Source organism: Scyliorhinus torazame, chromosome 2 (assembly GCF_047496885.1).
Source record: "Scyliorhinus torazame isolate Kashiwa2021f chromosome 2, sScyTor2.1, whole genome shotgun sequence".
Classification (NCBI taxonomy): domain Eukaryota; kingdom Metazoa; phylum Chordata; class Chondrichthyes; order Carcharhiniformes; family Scyliorhinidae; genus Scyliorhinus; species Scyliorhinus torazame.
This window is the reverse complement of record NC_092708.1, coordinates 341,244,909-341,267,537: the sequence shown is the minus strand read 5'-3', so window position 1 is coordinate 341,267,537 and position 22,629 is coordinate 341,244,909. Positions and strand designations below refer to the sequence as shown.

The following is a 22,629-nucleotide window of genomic DNA, read 5'->3' as shown; positions in this document are numbered from 1 at the left end:
TCTGACACTAAGTGTTGATGCTGGGGCAGGATTTGTGGACTTCATCCACTGTGGAGGGGCTAGCACCGGTGCCACGACCGATTCCAATGAAAAATGGTATGGGATTCACCGGGTCCGTGAATGATACTCAGGAGGTTGACAAGCTGCAGCCACATATACACATTACAATCCCCACACACACTCATCCCAGCCAAGAAGATGGCACTGGTTGCATTGGAGTGTGCCCATACAGCTGATACAGATAGAAGTAGAAGGGGTGGCCTGGGGGTACACCTATACGGCCCGTGGACCTAAGTTCACAGCATGCACAGCTACATGTCTGCCTTTCCGTCTGTGGCAAGGGTGTTTTATGCCCATCCACTCCGATCCCACAGCCCACCTCCTGGCCAACCCCTGCTACTCCCCGCCACCCTGGAAGATACCCCGGCCAGCGGCACAACTGTCAGCACACTATGAACACATTCCGTACTCCCTCTCTCTTCCTCAGCAGCCACCACGCTGGTTTCATGATTTTTAAAAGCACAAGTGAACCTCGCCGTCGGGAACTCAGCCCATCGGAGGTGGAGAATCACAGAGACCCTGGAGAATACCGGGCCGGGCCTGCTAATGATATGCAAACGGTGTTTACTGTACATGCGTTCTGGACCACATTGACGCCATTTTGTCGAGGCACCGGAGAACTGCGATTTGGCGTCAAACCGCCGCCCGCCGCAATTTTGGCGATGGAATCTATTCTTCCGTCCAATCGCGTTTCCTGATTTCGGCATCAGCCAACGGAGAATCCCGTCCCCTGCCTCAGCACTCACTCCAGTAACTCTAGGTCTTTCATGTAATACATCAATTAAACCTCAGCACCGAGTTCCAGATGTAGCTTCAATAAGACTTTAATATCAACATTCAATGCAAATATTAAAGTGGTCACTCAGATTTTATTGTGATTATTGCTGATTTTGGTGTGCTTTTTGGCACTACAAAGTCACACCAAATGCATCACAAAGTCATTTTCAAGACCACGATGTGACAGTATCACCCATTTATAACAATATGTCCAAACGTGTTTAAAAGTAAAGTAAGGTGCCTACCCGGCTAGTTTTCCTCAGTTTGGCTCCAGCAAGAGCTGCTGCTAGGCCTGAAGCTGAAGGTCCATCATCACCTCTAGCTCCAGGGCTTCCACAAGCTGGCAGTGGCGGAGGAGGAGGTGGTCCGCCTCCAGGTGCTGGCGGAGGCCCTGGTGGCGGTGGAGGTGGTGGGGGACCAGCAGCAGGAGGTGGCGGGGGGCATGTAGGCTGTGTTGGCGGTCCGCCAGGAGGAACAGAGGGAACTGAAATCGAAGTAAAAATAAATTTAAGTACAGTGTTGGTCTACTTCAAGACTGTCACCAATCAGAAGGAAAGGTCAGAATGTTATCATATACTGTTAAAACAAGTTACTGTAATGTTTAATTAGGTAACAATCCATAAAAATGTTAATGTTTCATTGCAATCTAAAATCTAAGAGAAGGTAGATTTAAAATTTATTGATGTTATCTGGTTAGTCTTTCAGCACAAATTACATTTCATTGGTTAAAATAAAGTAGAAATGTTTAATTCCAGTATTAAAAAAAATGGTGTGACCATTTTCCATTGACCAAGGGAATTAGTTTAGGTACCATCCCCTCTAGTAAAGGCTGTTTTAAAGGACCAGCATAACAGATTTTTAGAACTAATTTGCTTGCTTCATGTTTGTACCATAAAGGACTTGGATCTCATTTTACCTCCTCTAGCATCCTCAGGTACAAAGAAGCCCTACCAGGGGAACTTGTCAATTTTTGATCATTATTAAACAATCCTGCTAGGTTGCATTTGCACTGTAGCTAGAATCCAGATTTCAGATGTTTTATTAGGAAAACAATAGGAAGAAAGCAGGCAATATATTTACTGAGTGACACCCGAAAACGGAAATGACTTGTCAAAATAAAGGTTTTAACATATCAATACATTTCTTCCATTAAACTCGTCCTTTAAAAATGTGTACACATCAACTAGCATGTAAAAATGAACTATTTCTACATTCAAAGCAAGCAGAAAAAGAATAAAAATTAGACCGAGAGATGCTATAAGCAAAAATACACACATAGGTTGCATGATTTCCAGCACGACATCACTTACCCGACTGGGTAATGGCAGTTGCAGTAACTGATGTCATGGGAGATGGGGTCTTCTTGGATACTGCTGCCTCAGAGAAAGCAGCATAAAATGGAGGAGATGTAACGAAGTGTGAGGTTGTCTTGTAAAGCTGCTGCGCAAGGAGTGGAGATGAAGGTGGTAGCTGAGAATGGATTTGGGAACTGGAAGGACTACTTAACACTGACACCTGAGATACAGGGGTAGATTCTAAACAGAATGTGAACGAGCCATCTGTATTTTTTACTGGAGATCTGGAGGAGGCCAGGTGAGTTGCTGTTAGAAAATTATCTTCATCATGACCATTCTGGTTTTCATCAGATGGAGCTACCTGGGCCACCAAATCCATAGGTCTTTTAATCTTGCCATCGCGCACATGGATAACAGGAAGAGCAACTGGAATTATGGGCTGTGGTCCAACAGCCCTGTGGGGAGGAGAGGTGATCATCACAGGAGGAGATGGAGGTAGAGGAGAAAATGTAGCAGATGAATGACAGACAGGTTTGGGAAGCAACGGTGGCGGGTGGGAGGGTGCCGTAGGTGGGGATAGTGGGTTTAGCTTAACATGCTGGCTCATGGTCCCACGGTTTGGTTGCACAGGAGAAAACGCAGAACTTAGGGAAGCAGATAGTTGCATTGCGGAGGATCGGAGAGGTGGAGATTCAGTATCTGTGTCGCTGGATGATAACTGGCAGGGGTCATCAGCAAACACTGCTCTCGGAGAAGCTATAGAATCAAAAGATGTGGCTCTGGCATAAGATGGAGGAGGGGCAGTTCCAGCAGATACAGTCGCACTGCAATTGCTGTATTCAGGTGGAGGAGACTGACTATGGCAAGGGGAGGGAACAACTTTGATCTGAAGGGTAGAAACTAAGCAACAGAAAAAAAAGAAGAGAAGAAACAGTAAGTGGAATATATTTTAAATCGAAAAGGAAAAGATCAACTCAAGTTTAAAGTACTTCTAGCATAATTATAGACGCAGTTGAAAAAACATGCTGGCAGCGAGAGAGAGATGGGAACAATCCTTTTTCCACAGTATTTTCACCCTGGTTTGGCTGCATAATATTTAATTTTTCAGAGAAATTAAGCGATCAAAGGAAAAATGTTGTCGAAAAGGAGTTCAGGGATAGTGAAGGGAGAACTAAAATAAAACGCAGATATTCAATGCAAAGTATATTCCATTGACGGCCTGATGTGTAGTCGTGAAGATGTACTTTTCACACGAACATGGGAACCGCGAACTTGGGCTCTGATAGAGGAGGATCCTTAAAATTATCTAAAACATAATAAGAAAAATTCCATCTGCTGCTTTTAGGGTGGCTATATATTCATCTGACCCATGAGGTGCACTGTTGCCATTTTTTTAATGGTAAATGCTGGCTTTAGAAATTTTGACAGAACTCTTCTCCGGTGAGAAGAAGATGGCCTGGATGTGAATGGCTGCATAAAGTGACAAGGAAAAGGCTGAGATGGAATGAAATAGAATTGAGTGAGGGAAAGGGCATTGGAAATTCTAACCTTGGCTCTCACTGAGGACTGTACGAGCCACACTGCATCATATGTAATAAGGACAGCCAGAAGCATGGAAATATTGCCTGTGTTCTCCAGACTAATATGATGCAAACATATTTTGACATGATACAATTCCACGAAAGTCTTTTTGTCTCCCACAAATCCATTTGCCACGGCACATTTCTTTGCTAATAGCTTTAATGGGATGGGAGCAGGTGCATTCATACTGATGCAGTTTTAAAAGTTGCCAAATGTTTAATATTTTACATTGCACCATACTTCCTTCCCTCAGTTACCAGTCGTCTGCAACATAGTTTCCTGGCTCACATCTTCATCATTCAGCTCCAATAGCAAAATTAATGAATTAATTTTGTGATCAAATCATGTTGCTATTTCTCACAAATTTGCTCTAAACATGACTAGCAACACCCAGTATAGTCGGCCGTTATTGATTATTTTTACTTTTTCTTCCTTGGCAGGAGTAGACCACATAATTTCCACTGTACAGTCTGTCAACTGGGATTCAACTGGCCACACAGTAATTGAGCACATATCAACCACTTTTAAACTGGACCAACCTTTGTGATGATGACAAATGCCCTTGAAGACAAATCAAAGCATGTTCAATGCCACTGAATCATGTCAAATAACTAAACTATCTGATAGCTCACAGGCTTTGAATGCTGCAGATGACAATCCTCTAAAGTGGCTGGAATTATACCTGGTAAAATACACCATGAGTAATACAGGTGATAAGACTTTTAATACTTTTGTTTAGGTTCAAATAAGTTAATTGACCGTATGTTTAAAAAAAAACTTAATTAAAAAAAAAATGACAAACATAAATCATAGATCCAAAAGTTGCACTTCTTAGGAAAGGGTCTCTGGACTGGTTTTCGGATTTAATCAAGAATACATGGACAGATAACATAATTATGTTTCATTCCAGAGCAAGCAATCACACAGGTAGCTTTTGCATACGATTGCACGTCCCATTGTGTCCTTTAAGGGAAGTGTGGATAAACATTTGAATCAGAGGAGAATGAAGGGCTACAGGTAAAGAGCAGGGGGGTGAGATTAATTTAGGAACGCTATAGTAAAAAGTCAGCACAAGCCTGTTTGATTGAATGGCTCCACATTTCTACGGTTCTATGTATGTGTGGAAACATTCATGCAGTACAAGTTGAAGCTTGATAATTGCATGACGATTTTGCCTGGTAAAGCAATGGATTAATAAAGACATGTTTCGATGAAGGTTGAAGTATTGATCATTTTACGTTTTTCTAGCTTGAACATGATAGTCTAAACATCGCACCTTAATGCATTTTATTGTACCTCCCAGTCATGTGGTGGCTATGCATCATCTTTGGTTTATTGAAACCTTCTCAGGATCTTGTGATATGTTGGGGTGACTTCCTTTAATCCTTCATTAATTAATTTCTCTTTCTACCTGACTAAATTATTCAAACATTATTTGCATGTTTCCTTTGGGTGGAATGAGTGCAATAATATGATATTCTTACATTTTCACTTGGTTTAGATTGACAATTATTACCTTTGCCCAAGGCTTTTTCCTTTAGAAGTTAGGCACTAAATCATTGCAAACCAGCTGTGCTTTCGTTGGATTTGAACAGTTGTAAAAAACATTCACAAGGCAACTTTAATAATATAGAGGATGTCACGCAATAGCCTCTTAAGCTGCCTCTTCATTATCAAATTGCCATAATTTTCAATAATGAGGTTGCAGAATACAGCAGCAGTTTGTACAATGTTTGCATCAACAAATGTAACACATAAAATAAAATAAAAATCCATCGCTTCTGACAGTACTAACAGTGGCAGCAGAAATTAGTGGTGGACACAAACACTGATGATGTTATTCTGTTTTTTGTGCTTTCTGACACTGACATACCTACCTCCCAATGCAATTATTCTAACAACGAAATTAGTGGCCCTCCCTGCTGTCATGTAGTAATGCTAACTCTTCTGTTGTGTATTAACATAGACACTACCATCTGCTGCCATGTGCTAACACTGACAGTAAAAAATCTACTTGTTTGATAAAACCATAACACTTACAATTACATTACCACACTAGTGTTATGTCTGTTATGTAGGTATGTTAAAGCTACACTGCTCAATAGGTGCATGCAGACACAGACATTATTGCTGCACTGTTACCTCTCGTACTTCCCCAACGTTCTATCCTTGGCACATTCCTATTTCTCATCTACATGTTACTTTTCAGTAGCACCATTCAAAAACACAGTGCAAGCTTCACCATGTATACTGACAGCAGTCAACTCTACCTCACCACCACCTCTCTCAATCCCTCCATTGTCTCTAAATTAGCAGATTGCTGTCAAACATGTAGTACTGGATGAGCAGGAATTTCCACCAACTAAATATTGGGAAGACTAATACCATTGCCCTCAGTCCCTGCCAAAAATGTTTTGTTCTCTAGCTACTGACTCCAACCACCTCATTGGCAACATCGTGATGATGAATCAGACTGCTCAAAATCTTGATGCCATGTTTGGCCCTGAGTTGAGTCTCTGATCACATATATGTGCCATCACTAAGACTGCCTATTTCCATCTCTATTATATTGCCGAGTTCACCCTACCTTGATTCATCTGTTGCCAAAGCCTTCACCAATGCCTTTGTTACCTCTAGACTTGACAGCCCAGACAGCGTCTAATCTTCCACTCTTCATTAACTTGAGGCCAACAAAAACTCTGCTATTGGTATTGGAATCCACATCAAATCCTGTTCACTTGTTCACTCATGGGCCCCTGTACTTGCTGACCAACATTATTGCCTGGTGCTGGGATGATAAAAGAGCACGAGAAAGAGTGAGACAGAAAGCAGAGTCCGGAGTTAAAAGAGTGCAAGGAAGAGCAAGATTGAGTGCGGTTTGGGAGGATAAAAGAGCATAGAATAAGCGAGGCTGAGTGTGGGGCAGGGAGAATAAGAGGCTACGAGAAAAAGCGAGATTGAGGGTGCAGTTCAAGCTTGGTGCTCCTGAGATGAAGACAAGATTCAAAAGTGACGCAGGGCAAGTAGAAACAGCTGATTGGGTGAATAAAGTTGGATAAATATTTACTACTTTTATTGCTTATAGTTTGTAAGGTCTATGTTCTATAATAATGAGGACCAGGGAAGAAGGACCCAAGAGTAATTGATATTATTTGATATTAAGTATCTTGCAAAAAGTTTAATTTATAAAGGTAGGACATGGCATGGGAGCTCAATTTTGTGGTGTGCTCCTCCTGCTCCATGTGGGAAGCCGGGAGAGTTTCCAGTGGCCGAGGCCAGCATGTGTGCAGGAAATGTCTCTAGCTGCAGCTCCTGGAAGCCTGAGTTTCAGAGCTGCAGTGGAGATGGGGGACATTGTACAGCATTCGTGACATGGGAGAGTATTGTGGATAGCACATATAGAGGGATAGTAACACCACAGGCTAAGACTCCACAGGCAGGAAGGAAATGGATGACCATCAGGCAGAGCAAGTGGACTACATAGACAGTGCAGGAATCTCCTGTGGCCATTCCCCTAACCCCAATGCAAAAGAGATATAGCGCTTTGGATACTGTTGAGGGGGGATTACCTCTCTCAGGTGAAAGCAGCAACAGCCAAATTCATTGCACCACAGTTGGCTCTGTTGGACAGGGGAGGAGTAAAAAGTGTGGCAATGCAATAGGTATAGGGGGTTCAATTGTAAGAGGAATAGATAGGCGTTACTGTGGATAGAAACAAGACTCCAGGATGGTATGGTACCACCCTGGAACTGGGGTCAAGGATGTCTCAGAGAGCCTACATGACATTCTGGAGGAAAAGGATGACCAGCCAGTGGCCATGGTATACCTTGCGGCAAGCAACATAGGCGATAAAAGGGATGAGGTCCTGAAAGCCGAATATAGGGAGTTAGGAAGTTGAAAAGTAGGACGTCAAAGGTAGTGTTCTCAGGATTACTATCAGTGCCATTTGCTAGTCAGAGCAGAAATGGCAGGATATATTAGATGAATATGTGGCTGAAGAGATGATGTGAGGGGAAGGTTTCAGATTCCTGGGAGATTTGGACTGATTCTGGGGGAGATGGGATCAGTAGAAACCGGATGGGTTACACCTGGGCAGGACCGGGAATGATGTCCTGGGGGCAGTATTTGGTACAATGGTTGGGGAGGGTTTAAACTAAAATGGCAGGAAGATGGGAACCTATGCAAGGAGTCAGAGGAGGGGCAAACATGGACAAGAACAAAAGATAGAAAGGGGAATAAGAGAAGTGATAGGCAGAGAAATCAAGGACCAGAATCAAACAGGGCCACAGTGAAAAATAATAGGAAGGGGACAAGGAATGTTAAAAAGACAAGCCTTAAGGCTTTGTTACTTAATAAGTAGAGAATTCACAACAAAGTAGATGAACTAATAGCGCAAACATATGTAAACGGGTGTGATATAGTCAGGATTACGGAGACATGATTGAAGAGTGACCAGAGATGTGAACATCCAGGAGTATTCAGTATTTAGGAAGGACAAACAAAAAGGAAAGGACAGTGGGGTTGCATCGCTGGTTAAAGAGGAAATTAACACAATAGTGAGGAAGTATATGAGCTCTGCCGAGGTAGAATCTGTAGAGACAGAGCTGAGAATAAAGTCGGATAAATAGTTTGGAAGAATGAGGGGAAATTCTCAGAGAAATTGGGTAAACCATTTAGGACTGAGATAAGGAGAGGTTTCTTCACCCAAAGAGTGATAAGCCTGTGGGAATTTGCTACCACAGAAAGCAGTTGAGGCCAAAACATTGTGGGCGGGATTCTCCGTTTCTGAGACTAAGTGTTGACACCAACTCGGAATCCGTGGACTTTTACAATCGAAAAACCAGCGTCACACCTGGACCGATTCCACTATCGTTGAGGGGCTAGCACTGGTGCTGGGTGGAACACAATCGATTCCAATGAAAAATGGTGCAGGTCCGTGATTGACACTCACTAGGTTGGGCAGCATATACACATTACACTCCCCACACACACTCATCCCAGCCAAAAAGATGGCACTGCTTGCGCTGGGGCGTGCCCATACAGCTGATGGGTCGCTGGGGCCAGAGGGCACCCGGGGGGTGCCTCGGTGGGGGGGACACCTATATGACCCTTGACACAAAGTTCAAAGTCGGCTGTTAGCGGTGTGTGCAACTGCATGGCTGCCTTGCCGGCTGTAGCAACGGTGTTCCCTGCCTGTCCACCCTGACCGCACAGACCACCTCCTGGCTACCTCCCACTACTCCCCCCAGCCCTGGCAGAAGCCCCCCCCCGGCCAGCTGCACAACTTTCAGCAAACTATGGCGATGTTGGACACCTTCCGTATGCCCTCCCTCTCCTTCAGCAGCCGCCACGCCGGTTTCATGATTTTTAAAAGCACAAGTGAAACAAGCCGTTGGGAACTCGGCCCATCGGAAGTGGAGAAATGCGGAGGCCCCGGAGAATACTGGTTCGGGTCCGCTAATGATAGGCTAATGGTGTCTACTGTACGTGCGTTCCGGAACGCATTGATGCCGCTGTCGAGGTTCTGGAGCATTGCAATTTGGCATCAAATCGGCGCCTGCCGCGATTTCGGCGTTGGAACCGATTCTCCGCCCAATCGCCTTTCCCGATTTCAGCGTCGGCTAACGGAGAATCCCGCCCTGTATGTTTTCAAGAAGGAGTCAGATATAGCTCTTGGGGCTAAAGGGATCAAAGTATATGGGGGGGGGGGGGGGGGGAAAGCAGGAACAGGTTACTGAGTTGGATGATCAGCAATGATCATAATGAATGGCCTAATCCTGCCCTTATTTTCTTTGTTTCGATGGCTCCTGGCTAAGCAATGTCACAGTTTTCAATTTTCTCCATACTTGGCCTGATCACCCCTTGCTATCTCTGAAATCTCCTCCAGCTCTAACTCTCCAAGACAATTGCTTTCCGCCAATTCTGTTCTCTCGGGCATCCCTGATTTTATTCACTCTACCATGCCTTCTGTTACCAAAAAATATGCTCTGGAATTCCCTCACTAACCAACCAATCCACCGTTTGTCTTTAAGATGGCCCCTAAAAGTTACCTTATTGGTTTTGGTTATCCCGTATCCCTTATGGTCTCAAATTTTGCTTCATAATGTTCTTTTGACACATGATAGGACATTTTGCTCTGTTAAAAGTGTTATTGTTTTATGCCCATTAACATCTAAAGATCCTGAACCTAAGCACCCACAATAATTCTTCACCATTTTTGTCTAAAGATACCAATGTTGGACGTGAAATCCAACCTTGCTGGGGTTCACGACAGGCAGTTTAGTGGCCACGTGCTCGTTATACATCCTGTGCGATTTTCCTTTCCATTGATTTCAATGAGCTGATCTGCTGCCACCTACTTTACATCCCAACCATCATCAAATTTTGCCATCACCAGCTAAGGAATTTCACTTGCGCCCAAAAGGGTACAGAGTCAGCGGAGTATTGGCTCCATGTGGCAGTCCCTTCCGGACCAGACTATGTGACCCCAAACTGTAGACTCTATTCTTCTTGGGTGCCCCATTTGAGCACTGTTCTAGAAGCTTCTTTAAGGAAGTTGATTAATCATGTTGAAGCTCAGGATTGACTCCATGCCTGAGTATGTCACTAAAAATCAACTCACCAGACATGGAAGTCCGCCGTTCTCTCTCCATCTGTTCATGATGCTGTTCCATTAGTTGCCTAAAGAAGTTTTTCAAAACAATTACTGGGATGCTCCATTTTAATGTTCCTGTGACTCAATTTAGTTCTTTAATTTTTTTTCATGAATAAACAAACTTTGACCCATCCCTAAAACGGGACAGGTAAGATTAACCAAGAAATGCAAATCTTACTTTACATTATGCCATAAGTGATAAGTTGATATTTTGCATTACTGCATAAACTCACTGCCTTGAGAATCACCAGAGAGAAATTCAACTTTTTGACTCATTGTGGAAGCTTTCAGAGGTGATTTCACTTTAACTATGCTCACCCATATTGTACTTCAAAGCTACGATGGTTCTATTTTGTTCTTCATACTTCTCCACTTTGGAGAATATGCAAATGTTGTGACCACAATGCCACTCATGTGGAAAATATAGGCTTAATTTCTGCATTAATTGCTTGGATGATAATCTGGTGGAGCAGATCACTTTCTTGTTGATGAACCTGGCCGATTTTCAACTGATTGAAAACAATAAAATTTGGGTTGTTTCTACAAAGGGAGGGAAGTCTACTCTGCCAGGTTATACTTCAAGCAATGATGACAAAATGTATCCCCATATCTCTTTACCAAATGGCATATGGGTCAAATAACTCACCAGCCATTTACCATTCGAGTTCTGTTTCTAATTCAATCTCTCCTTTTACTGAAAACTCTGCATTTCGTAATCGAAAGGACATTAAACAATGGTGACCTAGTTTCCAGCAGTTTTCACGACATAGGACTGATCATAATTTAGCACAAAGCTGTCTCACTTACATGTCACAAGGGTAAATGGTAAGAAAATTGGAAATTGCCGTAGTCAGAGATTGAGAAATGTGATTACAGTGTAGTAGGGAGCTTTGCTCTGCAGTTAACCACTACCCAGCCTGTAAAATTGCAGAATCACACTGGTATAAAAAGTGGCAATTTCTCATCTTTCCAATATTAAATTTTACAGTTTTGTATCAGAAAATTAACTATAAATAACATTTCAGAAACACAGCAGTCAGGTTGCTAACAATACATTTACGACACTAGCTGTTCGAGAACTCTAGCCTAAGGTGAACAGATTTTAGTTCCATAGAATCCCTACACTGCAGAAGGAGGCTATTTGGCCCATTGAATTTCCACCGCTCCTCCGAAAGAGTACTCTACCCAGGCCCACTCCTCTGCCCTATCCCCATAACCCTGTGCACTGATCATGGCCAATCCACCTAACCTGGACATCTTTGGACTGTGGGAGGAAACCAGAGCGCCCGGAGGGAACCCATAGAGACATGGGGAGAAAGTGCAAACTCCACATGAACAGTCACCCAAGGCCAGAATCCCTGCTGTGAGACGGCAGTGTTAACCACTGTTGGTTAATGGGTTGGTTAATAAATGCAGTCAAATGTATTTGTAACAAGTACACAAGTTTTATGTTATGCTTATTATTGCAGGACTCAGAATGACTGAGGAGTTATACTTGGATACCAACAGGCAAGTTGTAGATTTTCTATCCCTTAATCTATGGGCAAGCTGACTTGGTTCAGAAAATGAGTCTGAAGCTGCATTTGAATTTCTGCATTAAATGTTGAACAAATCCTTTAAAATAATAAAAATAAATAAATATCTGTGAACAAGTATTTGTGGATTATTTTAAAATCTGGGAAGTACTGTTAACACTGACAATATGGAATTTTTTATTTTCTTCAGCATTTTCCACCACAACTCATATTTTGTTAAATCACTGCTGATTTCCATTCTCAATAGCTGTACCAGCCCTGTTCTAACCGACAATTCAACCCTAGCTGATGAAGTTTGAAATTGTTTAATTGCTACTGTATGAGGAATAACCTCAGTTTCTTTTCTGCACTCTGCAAATGTGGAAAGAACAAAATAAGGCCACCACTTTCAGTAAGAAACTCTAAAACCCTGAATGAACTGATTTTTACGTACAAATTTATTTTTATTCGCATTAAGAATGACAATTTTGTGATTGCATTGCTTATGCGTGGAAAAAGTACTAAGTCTTATAACACAGTTAAATTCAGCAGGGATCCTTTAAAACAATTGGAACATTTAAAAACAATTGGTTAAGTGCAGCAGCTCATCTGTACGTTAATATGCTGTTTCACCAAGTTGAAAGATAGCTGTTTGAATCTGTAATCGCCCAATCTCATGGTGCTGGGAGCAAAGTATCACCTGAAGGGCAGGCGCAGCTTCATTTTGTATTAATGAGGGGCAAAGTCACCATTTCTGAGTTATAAAGGCCACAAAGATTTTAGGAAGTGACAACCCCCTCATGCAGCCTGATCACTATCTGGTACCCCATGACAGAAGAGCATGTGTGTAGCCAGCAAGTGAGGAGATGATCAGGTTTGGCTCAGACACTGACCACACATGAGATAACCTTCTAAGGTTTGCACATGAAGAATAAGATGCACGGAAAATGGCTCCTGGCTGGGCTTCGGGAATTGTTACACGATGGAATCATGTTGAAACTGTTGACAAAGAAGCCCAACTAGAAGAAGGCTCAGGAGCGTAGCCGGCTGAAGAAAGGTGAAGGAGGGATGATGGCCGCCATGCCCTTTACTTCAAACACATTGGCTGAAGTGATGGCGCGGGAGCTGGAGAAATTTGGCAGGCAAACGGATCGGCAATTTGAGGGCAGGGCAAGGAGATAAGAAAATCCTTTTGAGCCACTATCGTGGGGTCACTCGGGCTGGTTCTGGAGCAGTTGGTGAGGACATTGAACAAGATTAAAGCGCAGGGTGAGACTTTGAAGGGTGTGGAGGAGGCCCTATTACAGCACAAGGATCGGCTTGCCTCATTGGAGGACGGGATTGCATTGGGGACGGGTAGCAACAAAGGCCTGAGGCTGGAGGTGAAGCATCTGGAGGCCCCCGTGGCGATTCTCCGCGGTCGACCGGCTGAGTTCCTGCCGGTGTGGTTCTAACATGGTTCCACCTGGCGGGAGCTCGGACCCACGGCCATGGTGGCCGTCGTGGTGGGGGGGCGGGGGGGATCATACTCTGGGGGGGGGGCCTCCACGACGGGTAGGCCCATGATCGGGGGCCACTGATTGGCAGATGCGTGTGATCGGGGAGGTCCTACCTTCTTCCGCGCCGGCCCGCTGTGTGGCATGCGCGGACCGCCGGCGAGCAGTGCAGGGCCGCGTACGGCAGCTGGAGCAGTGCAGAGCACTCCAGTGCCGTGCTGGCCCCCTGTGGGCAACAGAATCGCTGGGCCAAGAGGCCCATTGACGCCGGCGTGAAACACTCCGGTGTTTACGGCGTCGTCAACACTTAGCCGCGTTTTCAGAGAATCCCGGCCAAGGTGTTTAAACCTCAGGTTGGTGGGGCTGCCGGAGGCAATGGATGGCTCGAAGCTTACTCAATACTTTGTGGAGAAGTTTTCTTGGTTGGTGGATGGGGGATGAGGTTTTGCCCCCTCCGGAACTCGACAGAGCTCACCAGGCGGTCAGGCAAAAGCTAACGCCAAATGAGCTGCTGCGAGCGGAGACTATCTGTTTCCATAATTATCAATGGAAGGGGCAGGTCTTGTAGTGAGCGAAGAAGATTCGGAATATCGACTGGGATGGGCACACTGTGGATATATCAGGACATTGGGATTGGGCTGGCGAAGAGGTAGGCGACCTTCAATCGGGCGAAGGCTGTTTTCGACAGCAATGGCATGTGGTTAGGGGTGGTGTACCCAGTGAGGTTGCGGGTTACCATGGGCTCGAAGAATTATTTCTCTGATACGTTGGAGCAGTCAGAGGCCTTTATCAGAGTGAAGCAGTTGGGGCCGCTGTGAGATGGACTGATTGGGACTCTGGGTACGATGGGGGGGATGCTTGCATTCTGTACATATGTCTTTGTGCCTTTGTGGATAGCACATATAGAGCGATAGTAACACCACAGGCTAAGACTCCACAGGCAGGAAGGAAATGGATGACCATCAGGCAGAGCAAGTGGACTACATAGACAATGCAGGAATCTCCTGTGGCCATTCCCCTAACCCTAATGCAAAACAGATATAGCGCTTTGGATACTGTTGAGGGGGGATTACCTCTCTCAGGTGAAAGCAGCAACAGCCAAATTCATTGCACCACAGTTGGCTCTGTTGCACAGGGGAGGAGTAAAAAGTGTGGCAATGCAATAGGTATAGGGGGTTCAATTGTAAGAGGAATAGATAGGCGTTACTGTGGATAGAAACAAGACTCCAGGATGGTATGGTACCACCCTGGAACTGGGGTCAAGGATGTCTCAGAGAGCCTACATGACATTCTGGAGGAAAAGGATGACCAGCCAGTGGCCATGGTATACCTTGCGACAAGCAACATAGGCGATAAAAGGGATGAGGTCCTGAAAGCCGAATATAGGGAGTTACGAAGTTGAAAAGTAGGACGTCAAAGGTAGTGTTCTCAGGATTACTATCAGTGCCATTTGCTAGTCAGAGCAGAAATGGCAGGATATATTAGATGAATATGTGGCTGAAGAGATGATGTGAGGGGAAGGTTTCAGATTCCTGGGAGATTTGGACAGATTCTGGGGGAGATGGGATCAGTAGAAACCGGATGGGTTACACCTGGGCAGGACCGGGAATGATGTCCTGGGGGCAGTATTTGGTACAATGGTTGGGGAGGGTTTATACTAAAATGGCAGGAAGATGTTTTCGATAGCAATGGCATGTGGTTAGGGGTGGTGTACCCAGTGAGGTTGCGGGTTACCATGGGCTCGAAGAATTATTTCTCTGATACGTTGGAGCAGTCAGAGGCCTTTATCAGAGTGAAGCAGTTGGGGCCGCTGTGAGATGGACTGATTGGGACTCTGGGTACGATGGGGGGATGCTTGCATTCTGTACATATGTCTTTGTGCCTTTGTGGGTTATATACTTTTGGTCTTGTTTGGGGGGGGCTAGTTTAATAAAGATAATGGGATGCTTAGGTGTGTTCTGGACAGGAAAGAGGTATGTTAATAATGGCGGGGTTTGGGTGTGTTGGTGGGGAGTTTGGGTTGGAAGGGATGGGTGAGGTGGTTGTTGTTTTTGAGAGGTTATTGGAGGGGGGCCACTTTGCTTGCAAAGAGGAGAGGGGAGGTTAGCGAACGGGAGTGGAGTTGGGGCAGAGATGGGGTGTGTTGGGTCTGGTTGGGTGAGTCACAATGGGCCTAGCTGTGTCTTTGTGTGGTGGGGGGATAGTGGGGTGGGGTGGTGGGGGGGGATTGTGGCACCAGGCAGTCTGTGGCCTGCTGAGGGATGGGGAGGGGGGGGGGGGGGGACTAACGGTGTCCAAGGGTTTTCCTTTTTCTCAACTTAGGGGTGGGACCGGTGGCTCTCTTAGGTGGGCCCGGGTTCTGGGAATCTGGGCAGGAAGGATGAGTCATGGTGTCGATGGCTGACTCAAGGTGAGTGGGGGGCAGTCAGAGACTCCTGACAAGTTTAATCACCTGGAACATGTGGGGCCTGGTGGACCGGTAAAGAGGGCAAGATTTTTTCCCCCCGGAGGTTTGGGGGCCAATGTGGTGTTCCTTCAAGGGACTCACCTTTGGTGCAGGACCAGACCAGGTTGCAGAAGGCATGGTGGGTGAGCCAGAATTTTCATTCCGGGTTTGACAGTAAGTCAAGGGAGGGGTTAGCAATTTTGGTTGATAAGGTGTACAGATAGTTCAGACTTAAATATTCCAAGCTGAGGTGGTGATTATGTGGAATGGAGTTCCAGCAAAGCAGCGCATTGAATAGTGTGGATGGATATTTGAGGGAGTTGAAACAAACAGATGGACTGCAGTCTTTCCTAGTCCTGTGCTTCCCGATGTGCTGAAGGATGAACTTGGTTTAACAAAAGCCACGAATCATGCTGAGAACATAATTCTGGCATCTGACTCCATGGCACATTCCAGTGGATAATTTATTTCTTATTTTAATAGAAATTTTTATTTAATGTACATTTTTATGTACATTCTGGAATTCCTTTATTGGAGAACAAAATAGTTCCTTCACCTATAGAAAGAAGCTTGGACTTCACCCGATCTTGTATTAAGAAACAATTCATAAAAACTATCCAGGGCGTGAAGATGAAAACAAATCCAGGAGCTTGGGGATTCAAAGCACGTCCAATTTACACCCTGCAAGATTATTCTGATTCAGTTCCATCAACAAATATCCACTGACCACGCTACATCATGATATCACAGAATCATAGAATCACGACAGCGCAGTCTGCCATTTGGCCCATCGAGTCTGCACTGACCCTCCTCCACCTAACCTGCACATCTTTGGACTGTGGGAGAAAACCGGAACACCCGAAGGACACCCACGCAGACACGGAGAGAATGTGCAAACCCCACGCAGACAGTCTGCCAAGGCTGGAATCGCACTTGGGCCCTAGCGCTGTGAGGCAGCAGTGCTTACCACTGTGCAACGTAGATAGAACCATTCTAAACATTGCTATGCAAGGAAAATGTAACCTATGCTCATATCACACCCACCTTGACCTCCGAACACCCCAGGCAGGCAAGTTAGCACATTTTGAAACGCAATTACTGTTTTTCTCAGCTCATTGCCAAATTTTGTCAGATTACGCTGTGGTTCACTTTGGGATGTTTGTGAAGGCACTATATAAATGCAAGTTGCAACTGTACCTATTGTGTTATGGCCATCATTTTTTGTTTAAAGGTTAAGCAAATGTGGCTGTTGGTACAGTTTTCTGTTTGTCGTTATGGATTTATGAGCCCCTTGTATTTCAAAAAATGAAGAGCAGCACAGCAGATGGAAGAATTTCAAACAAATAGCTCCCACTTCAGGCAGAAGTGGGGCCAAGTCTGAGAAGCAGGGGTTGCATTGGGTCAATTATAGAGTCAGGTGTGGGGTCTGAGGACATAGAGCAGGACTGGAGAAAATATTTTCAAATAGACTCACGGGAGAGAATCAAATTATCCGCCTCGCGACGCTGCAAACGCGATCCGCGATCGGGTGGAGAATCGGGTGTTTGGCCAAATCCGAGGTCTGCGCCCGATGGCAATTCAGGCGCCATGCTCTGGTCCCTCGCTGGCAATAGCGAGTTTTGGGCCCCCACCGGCACAATCATGCAAAACCAGCATTTACATGCATTTAACTGTGATTAGTGGGTTGGAGATGCTCCACTCTTCTCAGGCGGATGTCTCACGGGCGTGAATTACTACAAGTATTTACAAACGCCATGGCTGCGGAGGGTGAGTGGGAGGCTAAAAAAACACTGACGGGACGGCTGGCCGGGCTGGGTGCAGGAGCAGGTTGTGACTCGGCGCCAAGTCCGTGGACTTAAGGTGTCCCCCTCAGTATCGGGGTGGCCTGGTCGGCATTGTTGAAGTAGATCTTGGTAGCAGAGTGGTTAGCACTGTTGCTTCACAGCGCCAGGGTCCTGGGTTTGATTCCCGGTTTGGGTCACTGTCTGTGCAGTCTGCACATTCTCCCCGTGTCTGCGTGGGTTTTCTCCGGGTGTTCCGGTTTCCTCCCACAATGTGCCGAAAGAAGTGCTGTTAGGTAATTTAGACATTCTGAATTCTCCCTCTGTGTACCCGAACAGGTGGCGGAGTGTAGTGACTAGGGGATTTTCACAGTAACTTCATTATAGTGTTGATGTAAGCCTACTTGTGACGCTAATAAAGATTATTATTAAATGCACTCCTTTGGTGTTACTTGCAGTCTCACAATACTGAGTGCTGCCTGTCTCCTTTAAATGTTCAGAAGGCCCCTGGTCATCTGGAAGCCCACCCAGACCGCCTGATATCCCAGCCTCATAGAATCCCTAGAGAGCAGAAGGGGGCCATTCGGCCCATCGAGTCTGCACCGATCCTCTAAAAGAGCACCCTACCCAAGCTCACTCTCTCGCCTCATCCCCGTAACCCCACCTAACATTTGGACACTAAGGGCCAAGCTTAATCAGGAGCCCACCAGGTGTTGGTACTCTTCAGAAGCGCTGCCCTTTGCAGAGGAAGCAGAGGATCTGCAGAACTCACCCCAACCAGAGGGCACCCTCCCTGGTTCTCTGCCACTCTCAGGCAGCAGACGCACCAGTAACCTCCACCTTTCTGGCTCCCCAGTTGTCTCCTCCTGGTGAGGCTGGCAGCACTGACTGCCTCTGCCACCACCTCCCAGGCAGTGTTCAGGAGAGCAGGTTTGAGCCTGCGGCCCACGTGTGGGGAAGAGGGTGTCCATCTGCTCCTCACTGGCATGGAGCTGGAAACACCTCGGACTCCTGACCTCAGGGGGCAGGTCTTCTCCGAGCCTCTTGGTGGCTGCAGTGAGTCTGTGGAAAGTGGAGCATTTAAAAACAGCTCCAGCTGCCAGGCTCTTTGCCGCTAATTCCACCCCTAGCGGTTAGAACACCCACTGTTAGGGCCCTGAATTGCTCGGAATTTACCCCAGCTGTGCAGGGCCATTAGCATGTCCTGAATTGCTCCACAAATAACGGCCGCAATGGGAATGTGAACCACACGCTATTCGGTCCCGGCATCAACACTCCCTCCCAAACTGAGGATTTTGCCTTTTGGTATGAAAATTGGGATTGGGATCATTTTTAATTTAATCATGCAACTTTTTATTTATTCTTTCATGGGATGTGGGCATTGTTTTGCAAGGCCAGCATTTGTTCCTCCCCCTTAATTGCGCTCGGGAAGTTGGTGGTGAGCTGCTTTCTTGGACTGCTGCAGTCCATGTGGTGTTGGAACACCCAGAGTGCTGTTAGGGAGGGGTTCCAGTGTTTTGACCCGGCGACATGAAGGAACGACAATATAGATCCAAATCAGGATAGTGTGGAGCTTGGAGGGAAACTTACAGCTGATGGTCTTTCCAGGCATCTATTGCCCTTTCCTCTTAGCCGGTAGAGGTCGCAGGTTTGGAAGATGTTGTCGATGGAGACTTTGAGAGTTGCTACAAAGCATCTTGTATTGGCCTTTTGAAACACCTCAGCCCCAGGGAAGATACTGCTTGGTTGACCGCTCTGGCCCTCTCCTCTATGGGGGTCAGTTAACTCAGTTGACTAGATGGCTGGCTTGTGATGTGGGGCCACGCCAACATGCGTGGGTTCAATTCCCGTACCAGTTGAGGTTATCCATGAAGTCCCCACCTTCTCAACCTTGTCCCTTAACTGAGGTGTGGTGAAGCCACCAGTCAGTTCTCTCTCTCAAAAGGGGAAAGCAGCCTCAGGTCCTCTGGCGACTTTATCTCCTCTATGCTGTCAATTTCACAATGTTTATTTACACAAGATAAAAATGATGCAAGTGCTTACAGATTCAGCTGTTAATATTTAAGAGTCTGGGTAATTGATACTTTTATTGAGCTGTAGTAAAAAGGAGTCTTTTTTAAGAAAGTGCTAAGTTATGAAATGAAAATCGCTTATTGTCACAAGTAGGCTTCAAATGAAGTGACTGTGAAAAGCCCCTAGTCGCCACATTCCGGCACCTGTTCGGGGAGGCCGGTATCAATGAATGACTGTTATTCATTGCGGAGGAAACAGCCTTTCACAATACGGTTCATGACACTTCAGAGCTGCCATCAACCATAGCTCTTTGAAAAGCCGGCCCGACTCTATGAAGATTGAGGAGGACCAGGTCATGCCTATCCTGCCATGGAGCCGGCCAGGTCGGGAGTGCAGGGTACAGGCAGTTAGAGTCACGAACCGCACTGGTGAAAATTGGAAAGCCTGGGAATGGGATTGGGAGATGGGATTCATCCACCACCTTTAAAGGGCTCCCAGTTCATCCTGACTCAGTGAAAATCTAGGCCACTGTCACTAAAGTGCCTGGCATTCTCTGAGCAAGGTGAAAGTTCAGTGACTTCTTTTCTGTACACTCTAGTGTTGGTGGTTTGATTGCACCAGAGCATGATTTTGTCTTCTGCGAGGTTACAGAGGAATTTTGCACCTGCATTCTCTGTGAGCGTAAATGATGATGCAGGCGCAAATTCCCCCAAGAATCAGGTAACGAGATTCTCGCTGGCGAGATTAAGTTTCCCGATTTTCCCCACCCCTCGCCGGTGACGTAACCATATATTTCAATACACCATTGTGTTGTCAAAGGGATTCCGAGTCACATGATCCCCCCTCACGAAGTATTCATCAGGTGAGGTTTCCAACAGCTATATAAGAACGGAATCAGTCGAGGGAAACCTGCCGGGGGCTCCAAGTTAAATATAGCCCCTGGGGGGAGAGGGACATACCCGGACGGTGCCCTGACACTGCCCCCCTGGCACAGGTCAATAGCACCAACCTGGCCAGGACGCCCTCTGGGGTGCCCCAAGGGGTAGGGGTTCCCTTATATGTGGTGGGTGGGGAGGGAGGGCCGAAGCCTGAGAAGGGGCTGGCGATCCCTGTTGGGTCGGGGGAGGTTGGGGACAACGGCAGTGAGTTCCCAAGCTGCTGCGGTGGTGGGGGTGTTTAATTCCAGCGCTGATCTGGGTGCCCTGTAAAGATGGTGCTTCAATTTCAGTGAAGGCCGGCTCTATCGGGCCCCTCCTCGCCAGAATGACAGTGCAAACCACGCCCCCAGATTTACTGGGCTGGATTCTTCCACCCCGCCCGCCGGAAGAACGCCACGGGCGAGACACCGACAATGGGAAAATCCTCTGACCTCAGGCGGGAGTCTCCAGTCGCCGGATGAACGCGGCCGGAGAATCCCGCTCTCTGTGTAGCAAGTGCCTGAAAATCGACCGCGGCATTCTCCGTCGGCGGGATTATCTGCTTCGCCAGCAGCGCACTCAGTCCCACAGGTTTCCCGAAGGCGTGGGAGTGGTCACGATGGAAAACCCCACTTGCCGCCTGTGGGGACGGAGAATCCCGCTGCTGGTGGGGGGGCGCACCGCGCCGGAAAACAGGACTGACGGGATGGAGAATCCCGCCCCTGGTCTGAAAACTCAGCTGTGCATCCAGAGAGAATCACATCGGTTTTCAGTCAGAGCCAGACATCGACAAATCTTGGTAAAATTCCACTCTCTGTCATATAACGTGTAATGGTTAAATTAAGTATTTTCTAAACTGGCTTCAATGTAAGTTAAGTGAAACAAATTCCACCCTCACTCGATATTGTAGGCTCAGTGCAGCTGACGCCATAATATTGCTCGATAATAATGCTAAATAAATGCTAATAGGCAACACATTTTATTTGCCATAAACAGAAAAAGGACAGCAGGGAATTCTAACCAATTATCCTAGAGAGAAAAAAGTCCCATTCTGCACAAATTGCACTTCTTATCCAAAACTGAAACTCTTGCTCGGCTCCCTCCCGATTTCAGTTAGACAAAATTGGTGATTGCAATCTGCATTATTTGTTTTGTACAACATTGGTGCTGCTGAAATTCAAAGCTTTGGCTGCACTTACAAAATTATTTCTTCAATTATTTCCGGGGCGGCATGGTGACAGAGGGGCTAGCACTGCTGCCTCACAGCACCAGAGACCCAGGTTTGATTCGGACCTCAGGTGACTGTGTGGAGTTTGAACTTTCTCCCCGTGTCTGCGTGGGTTTCCTCCAGGTGCTCCGGTTTCCTCCCACAGTCCAAAGAGCAGCCTAGGTAGTTTGGCCATGATAAATTTCCCCTAAATATCCAAAAGGTTAGGTGGGGTTTCGGCGATGGGGAGGGGGGGATTGGGCTTAGGTAGGGTGCTCTTTCGCAGGGTCGGTGTAGACTCGATCGGCCGAATGGCTTCCTTCTGCACTGTAGGGATTCTATGAAATTCTATTAAAAAAACTTTGTGTGGTATTTTGTTGCTCTCTCCCCTCCCTCAGTTAGGGTACTGAAGGAAAGGAAGAGCTGAAGCTTCTATAAATACTTTGTAAGTGCTAGATAAGGTTGGTATTTGGTCTAATAATAGAAGTCTTACTACCAGCCTGCACTAAAAGTGCAGCTTGCATCGTAGTGATAGGAATTCACCATTTGGCTCACATAAACTATCAGCTGTTTTGAAGATGTCATTAGAAATGGTGACACAAGTGTGTCATCAGCGGCCTAATCTCTAAGTGAATGACAAACAGCGAGCCTTTTCACCAGCGAGAGTTCAGGGAAGAACGTACCTCGGCACAGTTTTTTGCCGTTAGTAATCTTGATAATTTTAATTGCGTGATTGCAACTTCGGCACATGCTGGGCGGGATTCTCCCACGCCGCGCCGGCTGGGAGAATCGACGTTCGCGCCGATTTTACGCGCGACGCCGGACCCACGCCGTTCTACCATTCTCCCAACCGGCGAGAACGGCGTCATCGAGGTCAGCGCCGCGCC

General features: G+C 46.3%; 1 protein-coding gene across 9 annotated transcripts in view; it reads right to left on the bottom strand.

Moving 5' to 3' along the window:
- Positions 1–22,629, bottom strand: part of LOC140402859 (ena/VASP-like protein) — a 421,629-nt gene that overhangs the window by 36,131 nt on the left and 362,869 nt on the right. For 8 of the 9 annotated variants that reach the window (XM_072490493.1, XM_072490507.1, XM_072490514.1 and 5 more), the window contains 3 exons: positions 10,336–10,394; positions 2,148–3,032; positions 1,083–1,321 (listed from right to left, as the gene is read on the bottom strand). In XM_072490493.1, coding sequence (XP_072346594.1) covers positions 1,083–1,321; positions 2,148–3,032; positions 10,336–10,394 — 1,183 coding nt within the window. The remainder of the gene's footprint in view (positions 1–1,082; positions 1,322–2,147; positions 3,033–10,335; positions 10,395–22,629) is intronic. The other variant, XM_072490545.1, reaches the window with a different exon arrangement.